General features: G+C 42.8%; 1 protein-coding gene across 2 annotated transcripts in view; it reads right to left on the reverse strand.

Annotated features, from left to right (window-relative positions):
- Window positions 1-19,280, reverse strand: part of ESYT3 (extended synaptotagmin 3) — a 30,817-nt gene that overhangs the window by 2,186 nt on the left and 9,351 nt on the right. For both annotated transcript variants that reach the window (XM_088168340.1, XM_088168341.1), the window contains exons 5-20: window positions 15,778-15,844; window positions 15,102-15,191; window positions 14,026-14,081; window positions 11,456-11,576; window positions 10,320-10,493; window positions 9,716-9,798; window positions 9,270-9,318; window positions 8,555-8,644; window positions 7,627-7,689; window positions 7,464-7,532; window positions 6,193-6,258; window positions 4,770-4,856; window positions 3,789-3,938; window positions 2,841-3,274; window positions 1,699-1,788; window positions 1,040-1,171 (exon numbers count right to left, since the gene is read on the reverse strand). In XM_088168340.1, the coding sequence (XP_088024466.1) occupies window positions 1,040-1,171; window positions 1,699-1,788; window positions 2,841-3,274; window positions 3,789-3,938; window positions 4,770-4,856; window positions 6,193-6,258; window positions 7,464-7,532; window positions 7,627-7,689; window positions 8,555-8,644; window positions 9,270-9,318; window positions 9,716-9,798; window positions 10,320-10,493; window positions 11,456-11,576; window positions 14,026-14,081; window positions 15,102-15,191; window positions 15,778-15,844 (1,821 nt within the window). The remainder of the gene's footprint in view (window positions 1-1,039; window positions 1,172-1,698; window positions 1,789-2,840; window positions 3,275-3,788; window positions 3,939-4,769; window positions 4,857-6,192; window positions 6,259-7,463; window positions 7,533-7,626; window positions 7,690-8,554; window positions 8,645-9,269; window positions 9,319-9,715; window positions 9,799-10,319; window positions 10,494-11,455; window positions 11,577-14,025; window positions 14,082-15,101; window positions 15,192-15,777; window positions 15,845-19,280) is intronic.

The following is a 19,280-nucleotide window of genomic DNA, read 5'->3' on the forward strand; positions in this document are numbered from 1 at the left end:
GAACAGACAAAGGCTGAAACCTCTGGCAATTAAATTCTTAATGGCTCTGACTCAAGCCTCTGGCACACATGGCTAATGTCAAGTGAGTTTTGTCCATGCTAAATGACTCCAGTTCTGCCCACCTGAATAGCTTGTCCTCAACTCAGAGCTGTGAAACAAGTAACATGTTGTGGAGCTAAGTATTATCCTTAATTGAGGATGTACAGGATACGTCAGTACTGAGGATGAGGAAAAGGAGATGTTGTTCCCAACTGCTGGGATGGCACTAAATCAGTGCAGTTATTTAAGAATAGACAAAAGCAGAATCCTCAGTTTTGGGTTTTCAGTGTTAAGAAGAAATATTTTAAAATCTTTTCTACATTTCTGTCTTATACAGTAAGGATACAACACAGAGAAAATATAAGCCACCCAGGATCACCCAATATTCACATATTTTCATGTATACCTTCCTCTAATTATGGGATTAAAACCACCTCTCAAAAGAGGTCTACTTCTAAGCCTTACTGTGTTTAGGTTTATGGAAAACACATTCCATTTCAGTGGCAGAGGTGTGACACTGTCAGCAAAGAGGTGGGAGCATTTTACCCTGCTCCCACCAGGTCTTGATGACAACATCCACCTGTGTGCCCAAAGGGTGGTCCAGTCTCAAAAGGCTCTGTACTTCTGCCTTGGACCTTTAGAAAGATGTCAGAATAAGCATCAAGCAAAGCAGTGTGAATAGGGCAGTAGCCTCTGGGGGTACCTGAATGGGCAGATTGCCTCTGCTGTGACAGGGAGTTAAACATGGTGGGAGAATGTCAGTTTGCTGCCTGGGGGCAGGGAAGGAGCACCCTTCTTCTGGGGGACTTGCAACACCACAGGCAGAGCAAGGCCAGCCCCAAGTACTTGTAAATCACAGTCAAAGTCCCATTTGTTTCAGAAAAGCTGCAAATGTTCCCAAGGGAGTCCTTAGGAGCTACGGCAGCACACCTTAGGAAGCCCTGTCATTACACAGGGATCATAACTAGTCCAACCATAATAATAATTTACATTTTCTTACTTCTCATCGTATTGGGGGTTCAGAGTTTTTTTCTTAACAGAAGTCTTCTTCCTGCTTGTCCATCTTCTGTCTGGGAGCAGGTATATACGAACATATGGATCGACTCCACGATTGGAAGAGGGTACCAAGTTTCTGTTAAAAGAAATACAGACAAGCAAGGCAGGTTCTCCCATTGTGTGTTTTAATATCTTGGCTCTCTTGGCATCAGACCAACCCTTTACAGGCCAAAAATATTCATCTCAGGAGCTGGAACATAAGTAAATAAAATTTTAAGGTTATTTAGCTAAAATTTTTACTCCTGAGGGTGTGGCCACTCCCTGGGATTCCTAAATTAACAGCTACATATTCAGTCATAGGTACCAATCCTTGGCACCATACCTATCCCAACACCCCGAGACACACACCAGTTGTCAGTGCTGTTCAGAGGAAATTTTGGGTGGATGACAGTTGAAGTATCTCTACTGCAGTGAGCACAACTCGCTGGGTTCTCTCCCTGACCTGCTGCTGGCACCGACCAGAGCTGGGCACAGAAAGGCTGCACAGTTAGAAGCCAGCCAGCACTAAGGCATCTCCTGCTTCACATGGCTCTGCTCCAGCTTTGCTGGATGACTGACACAGCTCAGAGAACTCTTCCCTCTCTGAGCCATCACAAGCATTACCTGCAGCCATTGACCAGCACGACGAGGCTCTGGCGAATGGAAGCGTAACGCACCGTCAGCTGGATCTCCCCCAGAGGCATCTCAGTCCCACTGCAAGACATTGCACAGGCAAGGCTTCTAAATACAGCCATTGGACAGCTCACAGGCAGATTAAAACCAGCTTTCAGGGCACCATCCCTCTTCCTGGCACCCTAAGGTTTGCTGTCTAGGAAGCAGCTAGACCACAGAGGTTCTGCAGAAGCCCTGTCCCTGCCTTCTCTGCAGGTACCCGATTTCAGTCTCACAACACAAACTGCCAAAACAGCCCCTACATGGCCCACTGTAGATGGAGCAGTAAAATACAGATTAGTGTGCTACACATTCCCTCAGGAATGTCTGTATATGCAAAATAGGACCTTTCTTCATATTTCATTCAGCATGTTATTAAAGTGGCTTAAAATTCAAAACATTGCTTAAAAATAGTTTAAAAATAGTTTATAAATTAAGTCCTGTTAGGAGCTAGAGAATTCACCAGTCACCAATTCACCAAACTGCAGCTAGAGCTGAGTTTGATGTTCACGTTTGTAACTACTCTGATGCTCTCTTCAGTGAGATGTATCTTTGTAACTTTTATTCATTGGATTCCACAAGCTCCATTCTTGTGCCCCAGGAGGGACAAATCCTTCTTTCCATCCTGCCTGACAGAGCAGCCTCATACTGATCACTGTGGCAAGAACACACACAAGCACACTTATCCACAAAAACTTTGTTCACAGCATTATTGGTCTTAAAATGTGTTGGATAAACACATTCAGAGTTTTAAGCAGACAGAGGTGCCTATCAAGTGTTCAAGTTATTACAGGAGTAGGATGTACGGATTTCCAATATTCTGTTGCTAAATGAGTGTTGGGAAGCTCTTCAACAATATAAAGTCAACATATGCAGCACTCTTAGGAGAGCCATAGAGTCAATGCTTTCCTTTACACCTGCTCTGATAGTACCCTGTAATTTACTTTGCTGTTGACTGGAATATTGGTAAATTCCTTGTAGGGTGACTTGAGACCAAAGACCCCAAATGACTAGCAGCCTTGAATTCACCTCTATGCAACAGTAACACCTAAACTTTCTCAAGAGAAGAACAATTCAGCTGGAAGAACACCTACTTATGAATGTCCAGGTTGCTGCTACTTAATTCAAAGCAGGAAGAAGGCAGGGACCCCAGTGAAGTGACACTGGGTGCCACCCTCATTTCCTGCAGGACAGGCAGTGTGGGCACGGCTGCTGCTCCGCTGGGCAACACTGATGGTGGGCCACGCTCTGGATTTTGCTTGCCCTCTGCTTCATTAAGGCCAGACACAGTTTCACTTGGCACAGGGGCTCCTGAGCTGTCTTTAGTATCCAGGTCTTCTCCACTGTCCTTCTTTGGCAGAGATTCAAGTGCTGCAGTGTCTTTGCTCATGGGAGGTACTTTTGAAACTTGTGGTGGAGAGGTAAACTTCTGGTTTCCAGCCTTCTCCGTGGCACACATGGGACCTGGCTTCGAGGCACTGACACCAGCCTTGACTCTTTGTGGATCAGGTTCTTCAACATTCAGTGCCTAAAAATCACAAGGGAAGACACTGAGTGCTGCTCCCATAGCACTGAGATGAATGCCAGCATTACCACTCAGGAGAAAATTTCACCACAAAACTGTAACAGCAGGAATCTGCCATTAGAGATGAAAGGGGCCCGTGGGATTCACTGTGGTGGTCTCTCGTCCTACTGTGTCTGTACTCAGAGTGTATAAACACTGATCCAGAGCATGGTGAGGAAACAACTAAGCATCAGTGCTCATTTCCCCACATTATATTTTCTCAGTCCAACTATTTATTGTTGTGAGAAAATTTTCAGGCATGGCACTGCACTAGGTTTTAGGAAGCCTCAGGGATACCTCTCAACTCCACCATACACTCCTAATTTCACTGAAATACCTTGTCACACTTCTACTTCCTACACAACTGTGAAGCAAAGCTGTCTGTCTTTCTCCACACCCACTTTTCATCTCTTTTACCTGGTTACAACTGGATGCTTCTGCAAGGGAAACAGAGTGATTATGGGAAAGAACAACTTACCCGCAATACAAGTTTCATCTTAATGAAGCTGTCTGAACTGGAATGGTCCAGCTGGAATCTCTGATCCAGAGTCATGTTTGGGTCCTTAAGTAAGTGGGAGAGACATACCACTGAAGTTCCCAGGGCACTCTCCCGCTCCTTGTCTTTTATCTGGAAGACAGAAGAAAACAAAAGCTTTTATTAGCTGGCAAACTGGGAAGCATATCAGTGGGAGCAGCAAAGCAAGGTATTTCAAACAGAAACCAAAATTAGCTTATTTGCTTCAGTATGGTTACATCCAAATGGGTGATGCCATTATTTCAGGAGTATAACAAGTTAGCACCTTTGGAGTAAAAATCCCATCTCTAACTATGCAGAGAAAGATCTGCTTTAGCAGAAAAAACATGCTCCGAGATTTACTTGATTTTCCTTACTTCCTTTGCTTTGGGGACAATGTCCTAAGCAGCTGACATGGCAACTGGTCTAAATCTTTACATGTATTTTAAGTAATAGCTTGTTTAGCCAATTTAACCTGAATAGACCTTCCAAGTTCAATTCCTTTCTGTATCCAAGTGACCAGCCACAGAACTGGCTATGGCTGCAATGCTACGAATGAGAGACAGGGTTGCTTAATGAGCCAGAACACAGAGGGGAAGAGGTAGGGCTCTGGTTGAGAATTATGAAGGCTGCAACTTCTGACAGCAAAATATTTATGTCTTTACTACACACAGAGCTGTATGAAATGTCCTTTGCACTTTGCAGCCAGAAGCATCCCACATTTTGAACTGAGATACTGCACATTACATGATGCTAGAACAAAGGTAGATACAACCACCACCACCTAATACAGAACTGTCTGTGCAACAGCTCTTCTTCCACCTTTAGTAGGAGAAACCCAGTATGTGACAATCCCACACAGAAACAACCAACACCGAGCCCCACAGAAGGGGCTTCTTCCTACAGATGTGCAGTTGGTCTTCAAAGAAAAGGTTTTTCTCTCACCTCAATGTGCAGTGACTGGGAATGAGCACTGTGGACAAAGAAGGTGAAAGCCTGGCCCCACTTGGGATCTTTGCTGAAATTGCAGGTCTGCAACAAGAACATACATTAGCTTAGTCTCTGAGAAGCAAAGAATCCAATCCATGACACTGATCACTAGAGAGGGCCATGGTGACTCTCAGTGATGCTACAGCTGTGTAGAGAGAGTGGAAATTCCACGTCAGAAGCATATGGAAGCAAAGTCTCTGGCAAAACCAGAACAAGTTCTTTGGGGTGTGGAAATGCCAAAGAACAAGTCTGGTGAGCTGCAGTTGGCCCCACCAGCGCTGCCTGGACCAGCAGCCTGCCTCACCTGCAGCAAGGCACCGCTCCCTCCCTCCCTCCCTCCCTCCCTCCCACCCAGGGAGAGCCAGAGCTCTGCTTCCAGCCTGCAGCACTCAGAGTCAGCTCCCAAAGCTGCAGGGAGCCGACAGGGAAGGGTAAGAAAGCTGGAGGGGCAGTTTCAGGGGTGTAGAACTCGTGGGAAGGGTAGGAGGGCACAGCTTCAGCACCATCCACTTCGAAGATGAAAGAGCATGGAAAGCACCCACGGGGACTGTGGCTGCTCTGTAAACCAGCTGTCCCTGCCAGGCCACGAGTGCTGGCAGCAAGTGGAAAGGAACAGGGAAAGCCTGGAAGCCTGACCTAGCTTAGGAGAGGCAGGTGATGTGGTAGAGAAAGGGAAAGCCACAAAAGGTAAAAATGCAAGCAGAACCCAATTTCTGGGTGGAGCAGGTAGAAGGAACAAAGGAAAATAGGTGCCAGTGCTGTATGCTCATGTGTAGTGAACAGGATTCATTCCTATTTGCTGGGAGTCCAAAAGAACAAAGGACTCATCCACATCCAGCTGCAGGACAGTGAACATATCAGCTACTGGGAGAGCAGAGCTCAGCTGTTGCTCATACTGAGGCAAAAGTAATTTTTAAATAATGAAAAATGAATGGAAAGTGAAGTGGAAGAGATGCAGATCCATCTTGTCCGGGTTTAAAAACAAAACAAAACCAAACCACAAAACAAAACATAATAGTAAAACTGTGATACACAGGAGCCAGGAAAGACTCTGAGGAAGGAATAAAGGCCAGCTTGATGCAAAAGACACCCTGTTCTGAGAAACCATGAGCTGGATTGGAGATTTATAGAACTAGAGTGTCTGGGCCAACATGGACACAGGCATGGAACTCCACATGTGTACAGCAGCTGATCAAACACCTTCCACCACAACTCAGTGGCACAGTGGTTCCACTCCCAGGCTCTGCAGCTATCACTACAACTACAGCTCTTCACATCAGCTTCACAAGAAGTCCTTCCTTTCCTAGGGGATACTTAGAGACAGTCACCAATAAGATGGAAAGTATTTAATGAAAGCAGAAGGATTAAACAGCCTCACCTTACTCTTCTGAGTCTTGTTCCCAACTGTGAGCAGGACAAAGGACGAAGGTTCTCGATCCATCTTCTGCCATTTAATACAAGGAAAAAAAAAAAAAGGCAGAAAAACATTAGGAAATTTATAGTTTTCAGGAATCAATATCAAACCACTATTCTTATTTGAAATAAGTTGCTGGAAAGCTGACAGGATTTTCTGGATGTGGGACATCTGAGGAGTGTAGCACACAGGAAAGCCTCCAGTCTTAATACAGCCCAGTCTTACCCTCCACTATCAAGAGTACACATTTAAGCCAAAAGTTTATGTATTTAGGATTCAACAGCTGAGCAGTTAAATTTTTTTCAGAAGCTGGGAGGAAACAGAGAGAAGAGCTGAAGGCTCAGTGAGAAAACTTGGTCTTTCCTGACTGAACTAGGACTCTCAGAATTGATTTCCAAGGCTCAGGACTTGCTCCAAATCAGCTGGAAGTGAGTCTTTGGCATCAAATAACAATTCCTGTTCAGAAGCAACAATACTGAACCTCTTCCACCTCTTTGCACTAATGCTATAGAAGTTAAGGCTGAGGATCTGGTCTTGGCACAATACTACATACAAAGTACACACTATGAGGTCCAGAATTAAGGATTATTGAATGTGATGTGTATCTCAGTGCTGGTAACACATCTAAATTGTAAAGATGGCATTTAGGAGAAGAGCTACTTGGAGAGAATGGGAAGCTTTCTCCATAGCTCAGAGCTGTACTTGTGAGTAGCCTGTTCAAGAAAGAAGGGAGAAAGAGACATTCTTCCCTATACCTGCCATTTACATCACAGTAGCAAAATGCAGTATTTGGGGGAAAAAGTAAACAGAAGCTATGAGAGAGAAGGTATGAATGACAGAGAGGCCTCTGAATCCCTCTAAAGACAAGGGGGGAGGAATCTGGAGGTCAAGTCTCCAGTCACCACAAATGAGCATATTCCTCCCAGTTCAATGTCAAGCTGGAACAGCTCAGCAAGGGAAGAAAGGGCAGCAGCAAGGATATCATGACTTAGTCTGATGTCTGGAGGCTCTCTTTTGCGTAAGGAAGAAAGACAACCACACACACAATCAAACATTTCCGTGTCACACTCCCACTTTAGCCTCCTAGGCTTTCAATCACTATTTTGAACCCCTGCTCACTTAGATTCTGACAGTGGAGAGATTATTTCTTTTAACCACCACCAATTTCAGTTTCTACGATACCACATAATCCAGAACATTGTTTTGCAAGCATGGGAGAAGAACATAAGTCTTACCTTGAGGTACTTGTTATTTTTGATCTTCTTTGCTCCACATTCACCATTCGAATACTCAAAGTGATTTTTCTGAATTATTGAAAGAGTATTTAAAGCAATTAATTTGTTGTCTTCAAAAAAAGGAGGTTAGGAGTGAAGGCTGCTGCATAGGATTTGTACTTACAGGAAGGTTGAAGGCGCTGTCCAAGTAGACAATCAGAAGTGCTGTAGACAGACCCTTCTTATCCTGTAAATGCAGGGAGAGATAAAACAAACCAAAACATAAAGTCGTCATGATCACCCACCAAAGACAATGCAAAGACACAGCAAAATTCCAAGGACAGCTTCTGAAGGCTAAGCAGTTCTCTTCCTTTCTCCTAAAACTTGCAATTTAGAGGAACCTAAGTCAACAGAGCATGACAGTTCTAAGCAGACCAGTAAGAAGATGTGGAACTCTTTTCAATTAATTGTCTTTAATGTTTGTCAGTCTCTCAGTGCAGAACTGGTTGGGTTCTCCAGTGCAGCAAGACACCTAAAAACATGTTCAACCACATACATCAACATGAATCCAGTGTCAGCAGAACAAAGCATGGAAACAATTTTATTCACTTCAGTGGAACTCAAATGATTTTGCTTGGTTATGAAGAAACAGCCTCTTTGGGACATGGGCTTTATCCAAGCAATTCTGCTGGACAAACAACACATCATTTGGAAACATGGCCCTACCAAACATCAGTGCTGGGTATTTGCCTATGACTAGTACAGATTATTTCAGAGGTCCAGGATCCTACACAAATCCTAGATGAAGAGGGAGGAGACCAATTGTGAAAGAAAAGAACCCCTGAGAAACCACTCTGCAGTGATTCAAACAAAGGTTTGCTAATTCAAGCAAAAAGAGCTGCCAGATTTGAGTTACTCCTGAATTACCAAGAGACCTGGGGCAAGCAAATGCCCTTCCTCTGCAGGAGTGGCAGGGAGGGAATCGCATCAAAACTTTGCCAGACAAAAATAAACTCCCCTGAGTTTGCCTGAGGTTTCTAATTTTACACACTCCTTTGTTGATGACTGGATGGGGATCAGAGTACCTGAATCCTTTGAGCAAATACACTCACCTCATGTAGCTTTTCTTGGTCGTTTACTAGTGAAAGCCACTCCAGTTTTAAATGCAAGTGTCCACTTGTTGTCTTACTTAAGGGAAACCACTACATGGAGATAACAAAGAGTAACTTGAGAATTGAGAGGCAGGGTAGCTTGTATATATGTGTTGCAGACTCTGAAACTTGTACACAATAGACAACATGAATTTTACTCTGAGCACATTAGCTTGCATTTTTGACACTTAGATTGTAGCACGTCCATCTACTTAGGTATAAGGCAGAGGAAAATTAAAATAAGATGCCCATAAACAGGCAAAGTATGTGGATATTTCTAACCAGCATCAGCACAAGACAGGCACCCTGGCATTGTTTGTAGAGTGCTGGGTTGCAGGATGAACCACAGTAAGGTCAGATCATTTCTTCCCTCAGAAAACAGCCTGTCATCAAACTTTATCTGCAGCTTTGTACAAAACATTTGGTACACAAGGTATCAACAAGATACCCCAGTGCTGGCTCAGCTTAACCTCAGGGCTCTCTGGGATTACCAGCCTTGTTGTAAAAATTATTGTAATGGCTACTTTGGTATTATCTTTTTGTGAAAATACCACAGTGCAAGTGTGCAAGGAAGCTTTAGGTACAAAGAAACACCACAGTGGCAGAGGAGCAGCACAAATGAGTGCATGTAGGCATGCATCACCAGCCACATTTAGAAATAAGCTGTGATCTTTACCTCATCAACAGTTCTGTCATTCATTACATCCACTAGACTTATAAGCAAGCTGAAAGGCAAAAAGCAAATTTCAATATATATTGAGGCATACAACATAAACCACCAAAAGAGCCCTCTCTCAAGTCTGTTCCAAATAACTTCTCCACATTACCTGTGTACATGTATGCAGGAACATGCTTATACTCCTGAAGTCTCCCCCTTGAAATATTTCCAAAACTAAAATAAACTTGAAGTAAATCTCAAGTAACTATCACTTCTAATGGCTTCCCAGGATTCCTTGCAGCAGTGTAACCTTGTTCAACATTACATTAGTTGCACTAGGAACTAATTATGTGGTATCTAGGCAAAGGGAATCACTTCCAACAGTGTTAAATCTCCAGTATGAATAATTCAGGTATCCCACAGCAGAAGCTACTGGACCCTGATCAAAGGTCTTGCTAATTTACCTGCCCATAAAGTCATCTTTATCTGGATCTTCATCATACAAATCCACTTCTAAGTCCTGACCAGGCACTTCATGAACAACAAACTGGAGGAGAAAGAGGTATTGATTAAAAATAAAAAGCATTCCCATATTCAGGCTCAGGCTGTGGACAAGGACATGACACTTGACAGCTGTCCAACACATTAAGGACATTCCCTGTTCTTTCTTATGGTTAAATGCATAACAAATACAATTGATTATAGGTGAAAATATTTCACTTTGCTTGTTTTTGAGCTACAAGTTAAACCCCTCAAACTGGTATCCCTAATAAGCAGAGAGGAACCAATGCTAGAGCAGCCTGCAGCTGCACAGACTGATGCATTGATTGATATTTAAAGCAGTGCTTTGCACCTCCTCCAAAAACCCACACATGTAAATCAGACCAACCCAAATGACATTTCGAGTTTACAATGTCAATTCGAACTTGGTTAAGGGACACAAATGCCTTAACCAAGAGGAAAAGAAGTCCACTTGCCCCAGTGCAGTCAGCTAAGAGAAGGTCCTGCAAGCATAGGGAGGTAAATGGCTGTGTGTTCTACAGATGGAAAGATCAAAAGGCTCAGTACCTCAAAGGTCTCATTCCAAATGGGATTAAGATCTCGGGAGACTGTCTTGCTTCGATACTGCGTGGTGCCAACACGGAGGAGAGCGTACGGGTCTGACTTCCCCCTGATGGCACCAAGGAAATTGTCCTTCTGGACAAGGTTTTCAGCTTCTAACAAATGAACTCTTATTACTCCCTGCATAAAATAAGATACAGAATTGGTCATGAAAATGCAATCTTTGAATAATTATAATATGCTGCCTCCTAAAACTGTTTATTTCAGGCAGCAAGGGTAGTCACCATGACAGTTCTGCAAAGACATGTAGTTTGATGCAGTACATTTCCAATGACAGCTGTGATAAAACACTTTTCTCACCATTTACCTAGAGAGGGGAAAAAAGCCCCCTTAAACAGATGCAAAATCAGTCTAGGTAACTGTGTAGGAAATACTATTAAATTTATTTTTAAATCAGAAATATACATATGCACACAGCATTACAGCCACAGTCAAATCAAGTGTAAAGATCAGCTCCCACTGACTGAAGGAGGAATTAAGCACCCATTGGCAGATTCTTATTTTATTGCACAGGAGCCATTCCACTTCAATTTAGTGATGTAAGTTTGCAACAGGGAGCATGCCTTTGTCACTGATTTATATTTATCCTCATTAGTAAGTGTATTAAGTATTTGATGGATGAAGGCGATTGAAGACCTGGATATGTTGAGAATTTAGGAGATTTTTTTTCTGTAATAAGGAGATGCCATCCTCCAAGTTCTCTATTTACACCTCTTCACAGCATTAGTAAAAATATTAAATAGCCTGACACTCATTGCTTATGTATTTATCCTCTCATTGGCATGTACCACAGATCTGCAGTTACAGACTAAAGGTTTAATTGGTAAATGAGCTCAGAGTACAAACAGACTCCTTATGACACATAGAGAGGGTAGGAACTCCCAGTGTCCATGTCTCCCCCTACCAAATCATGAACTATCCAACACTGCTTTTATATTTCTGAAATACTGCCTACTGAAAGCCCACAATTCAGGTTGAAAGAGCTGATGCAGCAACCAAAGACATGAAGCTTGGATGCATCCACATGGTGGCAGCTGCACACTCAGGTAGATAAACACTGTGTCACTGAAAAAACGACTCACCTGTGGGACAGGGAACCTCAAGTGGGCAATGTTCATGTTCTTTTTCAGAGGCACTGTGATCCTGTTTGGTAGAACCAGCCGTGCAGCAATGAAGTCTTGAATTAATGAGTCTGACATTACACTGCAGGTAGGGGAAAAAGAGAACCTCAATCTCCACAATCAATCACAACTCAGAATGGAAAAGTGAGGGACAGCAGAAGAAATGGGCACTGCAAAGTGAGTGGTGTGGTCTACTCCCCCCACAGTACTGTCAAGCATTAGAACAGGACATCCAGGGAATGGGATCAACATCCAGGGCAATGGTTGAGTCACCATCCCTGGAAATATTTAAAAGGCCTATAAAAGTGCTTAGGAATATAGTTTAGTGATGGGCTTGGCAGTGTTAATGGTTGGACTTGGTGATCTATAAAGGTCTTTTCCAAAGTTTAAAATTTTATGAAAGAGCTGCAGAGTGGCCATTCAACTTCAATTTTGTGGTGCAGGTTTGCAATATGAACCCTGTTGCAGGGTGTGAATTTGGCTCATCATTGTGAAGGATGCAATGGGAGCTTAGGCTGTGTGAAATCTTCATGCACACACCCAAAAGTGTCAAACTCAAGTGTCTTCTGGATTTCCTTAGGAATGACACCAGAGATGGACACGGGAGAAGGGAATCAAAGTTTCACCATTTCACAGGGGGCTCAAGGCCTCGAGGTAGTTTGTTTTTAGATTTAGAAATGGCCACAGCACACACTGCTGCCTGCTCTTGGCCACCTGCTGAGACCTTTTTGCAAAACTGAAGAAGCCAGACACATTAAAAAAAAATAAATTACCCAAGCTCATTTCTCAGACGAGGTTCTGGATCTTGGCAGATTTTGTACTAAGAAGGAAAATTTTGTTTGAAGTAACTGGAAATCACATTGGCTGAATTGAGGGCACTATCTTGGAGTTCAAGGAGCTTTCTAGCTTAATTACAACTTGTACATTTTTAGCTTTTCAGTTCAAGTCTTTTCTTTACAATTGCTTTTTGTATGGCAGGTACAAGAAGTATACAGCTATCACAGACGTCCAAATACTCTCCAGGTAATAAATGAGAGGATTTCAACACACCACTACAACCTGGTGTGAAAAAAAAAAATTAAGAGGAAAACCCAAGAACACCAAGTATCTGAAAGACTCATCCTCTTGATAGATCTTGTGCTTGTAAGGGTAAGACAGTGTAATAAAATTGTCCCAATTCACAGAGGAGGGTGGATTCCCACATAAAGAGCACAAGGAAATTCTTCTACTCCAAATGGTAAACCAGGAACCTTGGTCAGGCTCTTGGCTTCCCTGTAAAAAAATGCCACAGGAATGTCACAGAATTGTCCCCTCTCTCAAGTCTCAGGGTACACCCAAGTAAACACAGCTTGTATGTGAGGACAGATGACTGCATCCAGTTTCTTTGCTATCTTAAGGGAGCCAAATTAATTTGACAGGGAGGGCTCTTGTTCAACCTGTACTTCAGCCCATTCATGGTCAGGCATGTTTTGCTCCCAGCTTTCATTGCACTGCTGAGGAACAAGCAAAGATTTCTGTGTGCAAATCCCTGTGGGAGAGCCAGGCAGTAAAAATTTAGGACATCAAATTTGCACTTAATTATATGAGAGGCTGTAGGCTGGAACACCTACATGCCATCTCCCTGCAAGGATTAGGGAAAACAAGTTAGAAAAGAACAGATTAATTCCTCTGATAAAAACTGGAGCTCTCAGGCTGAACTTCAGGGCAAAGGCCACTCAAGCCTCAAATTAAGAGAAAAAGGAAACTTCCTCTCATTCAACATCAAAAGCCTTCAGAGGATATTTAATGCATAAACTGGCACCTAAAGTGGCCAGACACTTCCTATGAGTCTACAAACCATGAGCTGCACGGGAGCAGAGAGGAACAGGAGTGTCTGCATTTGCAGTCTTTTCCTCTTGTGCAACAGAATTTTCTCCTTACACAAGGACACAGAACAAGGATAAACTGAACCCCAGTCTGGTGAAGCAGTTTGAAACAGTACTGAAACACACTAAGATTTTCATCCTTGCTGTACAAATTTCATGTGTGTAATACTAACCCAAGAGGCACTGGAGAAGAGCTACACCTAAAGGTGAGCAGAGTACATAGAAAACAAAGAACTTTTCTCCTTATAGATCTGTGCAGTTCTCTTTATCATGGACTGTACCTGAGTTTGTCAGTTTGGCAACTCTGTGATACCTTGCTTTTTTACACTTCAAATAAAAATAAGCAGACTGCCAGTCTAAACCTACTTCATCTACCTTCGCAAATAACTGGCACATGGAATCAAAAGGGCTTGATTTTTAGTTTATAAGTCATTGTTGTTTGGGGGATTTACTATTTCCATCCTAAATGCAATGAAGTGATTGAAACAGTTTTGACAGAACCTAAAAAGAACCTCCCTCAGGTTTTGCCACAGCCAGATATGATGGGATGAACGTCAGCCCAACACCTTGCACACAATGTTCTCAACAACAGCTTTGATGATTACCCAAGAACTACATCCCAACTTCCACAGGTTTTTCAGAGCATAAAGTAAAGCAGACACTCACTTAATCCCCGGGACATCCAGAAGGTTGCTCATGCCTGCCCAGTTGATTTCCAAATGCTACAACACGATCAGGGAGAAAATATTATACAGGTCTATTAAAATTCATTTCAAAATAAATGTAGAATTTAAAAGGGAAATGCTTCTAGAACAAAGTCAGATGTCTAAAGAAAGGAAAATCTGCACCACCAATTGCATCTATACATTAGAATCAACAGCTGGTATAAATTCCCTTATCTATTTTATCTGCCATCCTGAATTGAGGGTATCCCTGGAACTTAACCTGCAAGCAGAAGGAAATTCAGCATTCCATAGTAACGACCACTGGTAGATACCCTGGGGTCATGAAGGAAATTCAGCAACTCTAGTAATACTTGAAGTTGTTTTCTCATCCTTTCACTTAGTGGGTTGGCCTATGTCCTGAGGCAGGGGAATTTACAAATACCACCGTTTCAGGAGTCTGTATTCCTATTTGTACAATAAACAAAAAGAGGTTCTTTCATGTGCTAAAATAATGCTGCTACATCTAAACACAACACCTCATTCAAAAAATTCATGACTTTCATGAACTCAAGCAAAGTATAAACCACAAGCAAAGCTGTGTGCTGTAAGATAGCTGGTTCTTACAAGACTAGAAGGTTTCTCATATTTTATTAAACCACAATTGAGTACCAGGGACATGACCTTAAACAGGCAAACTTTCAAAAGGCAACCATGACTGAATGGTGTCCAAAATGATTGCATTTTGAATCTATGAATGGGAAGATTCACCAGCCAGAAACCTTGCAACAACAGCTCCTGTGCTGCCACCACAAGACAGTCCTCCCATCCTTAGAGTGATGCAAGTAACTGTTTAGGCACTACTACAAAAATATAGAGAGAATTAATTCACATCCTCCTGGAGTTCAAGGATGACACTGAACAATTAGAAATTTGCCATTTAAGCACCTGAACTGTGAGGTATCCACAGTTATGCAGTTTGGGTTATCAGTGATGGGCAGCTTGTGTCACTCACCAAAGACCAAGCACTAAAGAGCAAGAAGCAAGAAGCCTGCAGAGAGCAGCTCACTCCTGACTCACCGGTTTCTGCATAAAAAACAAGGTCACTGCTCCAACAAAAGGTGCATCGGTCAGGAGAGGCTCCAGGATCACCCGCAGTGTCCCATACAACTGCAAACAGAACAGCAAGGCTCAGTGTTAAGGTACTCTCATGATGCAGCTTCAAAACTGTGAGCTTTTCAGTGATACAGATAATTTAAAAAATTCTACTTGAAGTAATTTTATTTATAATTTAATAACGAAAAACTTGTCCCCTCAATCCATTGCTATTGATCCCAGGCAATGCTTTCTGTGTTTGCAGAATCTCTCTGCAATCCCATCATACAATGGAGCCATTTGTGTACTGGATTTAAACATTCTAAGAACAGGCTGTTGGTTTAATCTACACCAGTTTATGAACATCTGAAGTTCTCTACCAACACTCTGAGCTCCTCTGAACGCTGATGGCAGATGCTGGCCCCCACATAATGCTCCAGCACCGACCCTGTTTAAGAGTCACACTATGAAGCCTAGAAGTGGTATTTAAGTGCTTTCCATGGAAGGCCTCGTTTCCCCAGCCAAGAGCAAGGAGATAAAGCCAATCATTCCAAGCCTGGTAACTGCTGGTTTCCCAGTTAAGTGTCATGACCTCCCCACTGGAAGGTGCTACCTCCTGCCCCACACAGCCTTGAACAGACAATGTTAGCACTGCACGCACCTGTACACCTTTCACGCCAAGATTAAATTTCGATATGTCCATGTGAATCTCACAGTCCCCTATGTAACTGAAAGAAAATTCTCACATTATTCCACAGTTTGCAATAGTCCCATGAGAAATCTGGGACTGTATAGAGTATTAATGAAATCAGTTTAAGGACTGACAACATGATCCCACAGGCAGAGATGGATTTTCAAGTGACTGAAAAAGCGAAGTTGAACAAAGGTCAGATCTTTCACAAGAGAAGCCTTGCAGTCAGCTGGCATATTGATGTACCTGCAAAACATTGAAGCAACAACTGTATTTGCAGATTACTTGTCCATTCTTAAGGCTGCTGGCTGGCTGAAGCAAGCTTGCTCCAAAGAAGGGGACCAAGATGCTCATTAAAAATTCAAGGTCAGAGCAATTGCTCAATTGTCCTCTTGTCACCTTCTCTGCCAAAAGCCTGATCCCACTCCACAACCTGGTGACAGCTCCCAAGCTAGTGCAGACCCGCCATTACTTATGGGGTTCCCACCTTGCCCACACCCAAAAATCCCACAGATGACCCTTGCCCACAGCCTGAAAACCCACTTGAAGGACACTTTTATCACTAAAAATAACCTGGTTTCCTTGAGGCTGAATTCAAAGACAACAACTCAGATCAGATTTTGGTCAGTTGCCATGGAGAACATCAGGCTTTAAATAAAGCAAATGCTGAATGCGGTACTTTGGCAATTTGGAAAGCATCTTAGACTTTTAGTAAAGTACAAACATCACCTTATGCAGAAACCAATAGCCACTCCCCAGGGAGCAGAACCTTGCAGATCTGTTGATGCCTCTGGCAGAAAACAATTGAAGGGAGCTACCAAGTTCCCTTTCAGCCCTCTGAGAAACAGCTCTGGCTGCAGACACACAAACAGCCTGCAGGTAAAGCAGGGTGTAAAGGTACTGCAGCAGTGAATGTGCTGTGCTTGCTGCCTGCATGCATAGCTTCACTCAATCAAAGGAAAAGGGCAGGAGTTCTGCTCTGACCACATGTATATGGGCAAATAGTGCTGCAGTTGCCATAAAGTCAAACTGTAATTTGCACATAGACATACTCACTCCCACCCCCAAAAAACGTGCCAAGACTGTGCAACTCTGTGAATTTGCCTCCACTTTTGCAAGCAAGGTTCTTTGTATATTTGTTTACAGATAGTCACCTAACAGAACTTTAGGAGCTCATAACACACAGAATAAAACCTTTAATATTAGAGCATTCTCATTTCTTATTTTCCAGCCTCATAAATCATGCCAAAATTAACACAATCTTTCTTAAAAGCTAGTGACATAATTAAACTTATTTTATGTCTGTTAACTTTTACAATTTTGACATTATCTTACAGGTCAGTACACTGGGTGCTAATAGCGCATTGTTACAATAAAATTCTAAATGAGAAGCCAAAATTACTTCCTTAATTTGCAGCAATTAATCCAAGAGCATTTAATTCGGTTTTTGCAAGTGTCTGACACAAGAGCTGTAGTGTTTCAATTTACAGCCTTTCTACCTTTCAACACAGTCAAAAACTCTTCCCACTCAGTCCTAGATTTCTCTTTTCTCCAGTAAAGATGTCAGAGAAGTCTTATCAGAGCCTGAGCCTCTAATTAGCCTTAAGCCTGCTTCATAGAGGTATCACCCCCCTGCCAGGGTGCTTGATAGGAAGAATGAACTCTGTTCATTAGTTTATTCCTCATTTCCAGTCCTAGCTGCTCGTGCTTCCATCTGCTCCTCTGTGCTCTCTGCTGTCCTGACACCTGAGCCAAATTCAAGCCCTGACACTTAAAAGGGTGAGGGCTGAGCCCCTCCAGCCAACCCAGACTGTGCTTCACCCACCTGTGGAGGGTGGAAAAATCACCCTTTCCTCTCCTACATCCCCTGTTGCACAAGGTGATGCAGTTATGGCTGTGCTGTGGACGGGAACCTTGTTCAAGTGCACTTATCTGTGTCTCTGCTGTACTTGGTTGGGAAAGCTGTGTTTATGATACAAGGGCAATCCACTGGCTGAAGGCAGGGCTGCCACCAGAGCTGGCAAGTTTAACTAATCTGGATGTCTTCATGACCCTTCAGAAGAAGCCTGGGCAATTCCCCCCCTGTAAAATAACTGCCCATGGGCCCCATCTTCTCATGGCCCCCCATGCTGAAAACCCCCTTTGGCTCAATCTTCCCAAATGCTCTGTAACACAGATTATGCTTAGTCTGCCTTTGGACTTGAGAGATGAACACACAGAATTACACAAAGTAGAGAGATAAGAAAACCAGGCAACACAGGGTATGAGAAATGTCAGATGACCTCTGCCTTTCCCCTCTCCCTGTCCAGTCAGGCTTCTGGGGGCAGGTATTCCTTTCTGGTCAAGACTGACCAGTTCCCAAAATGCTTTCAGTTTATTTTAAGAGCCTATAAACTTAGTTATCCCAAACTCCACTAAAGCTCAAAGTATTGTTGCACATTTCTTTTGATTTCTTTCATCACACAGAGACTGTCTTTCCAATGAATTTTTACACATACCAATTATTAACCTATTCTCCAATTACATCTCATGTGCTGCAAATGCCACAGATCATGCAAAAGAAAATTCAGAACATTTCCAATGAAAAATGCTTATGAATACTAAATCACATTAATGAAATTGGAAGAAGCTGGATTGCAAGGTGTTTTTCAGGGAGGCAATAGTGCCTTTAAATACTTGGAAACTCTGATGATTATAGTCTATGATTATACAGCTATGCAGCAGCTCAGGTAGCTGCAAAATTTGTGGAAAGGAAAGCAACTGTAGGAAGTCAAGTGGCTGCACTTGGACAATTCCCATTTTGAAACGTGAAATATATAGTCCTTCTGCATGGGACAGTCAAGACTATAATAGGACAGTGTTCTACATAACCATTCCCAATGCTCTGATGTTACAGCCATGTAAGCTGCTGTTAACACGTTTAAGTAAAGCAGCTTCTCAATTTCTTTTGGTAACTTCATGCAGTACCAGATCTCCTGCATCCCTAGCTCTGTTGACAACTACAGCCCATACAAATAATCACCTCTAAGTGCTATTTTTCACACTTCCTAAAGCAAAGGATGCAATTTGTGATACCATAAACTTAACACAGAGGAAAGGAAGCTCCTCTTCTCATGGCACAGAACTGAACCATGGTAATCAGTGCTGCATCATGTTGGTGAGATCAGGAGCACAGATGAAACAAAGCCCTTCACAGAGCATGTCTATGAGAGGCTAATAAATGACACAAATGGTTCCACACAGACTAAAATGGAAGGGTAAGAAGAAGAGGTTTTTTCTCCTACCCTCTTCCTGTATTTTCTCCATGTGAAACCAAAGACTCTGGGCTTCAGCAAATAGCTGCCTTCTTGATAAAACTGGAGGAAAAAAATCTGTCCTCCTGTACTATTGTGAGACTGAAAGCAGGAAGCATCTACAGAGCACTGAAACCTAACCCAAGAGTACTGTGGTGCCAGCCCAGCACAGTGCACCCC

The sequence above is a fragment of the Sturnus vulgaris genome, chromosome 7, assembly GCF_052056855.1.
Source record: "Sturnus vulgaris isolate bStuVul1 chromosome 7, bStuVul1.hap1, whole genome shotgun sequence".
Classification (NCBI taxonomy): Eukaryota; Metazoa; Chordata; class Aves; order Passeriformes; family Sturnidae; genus Sturnus; species Sturnus vulgaris.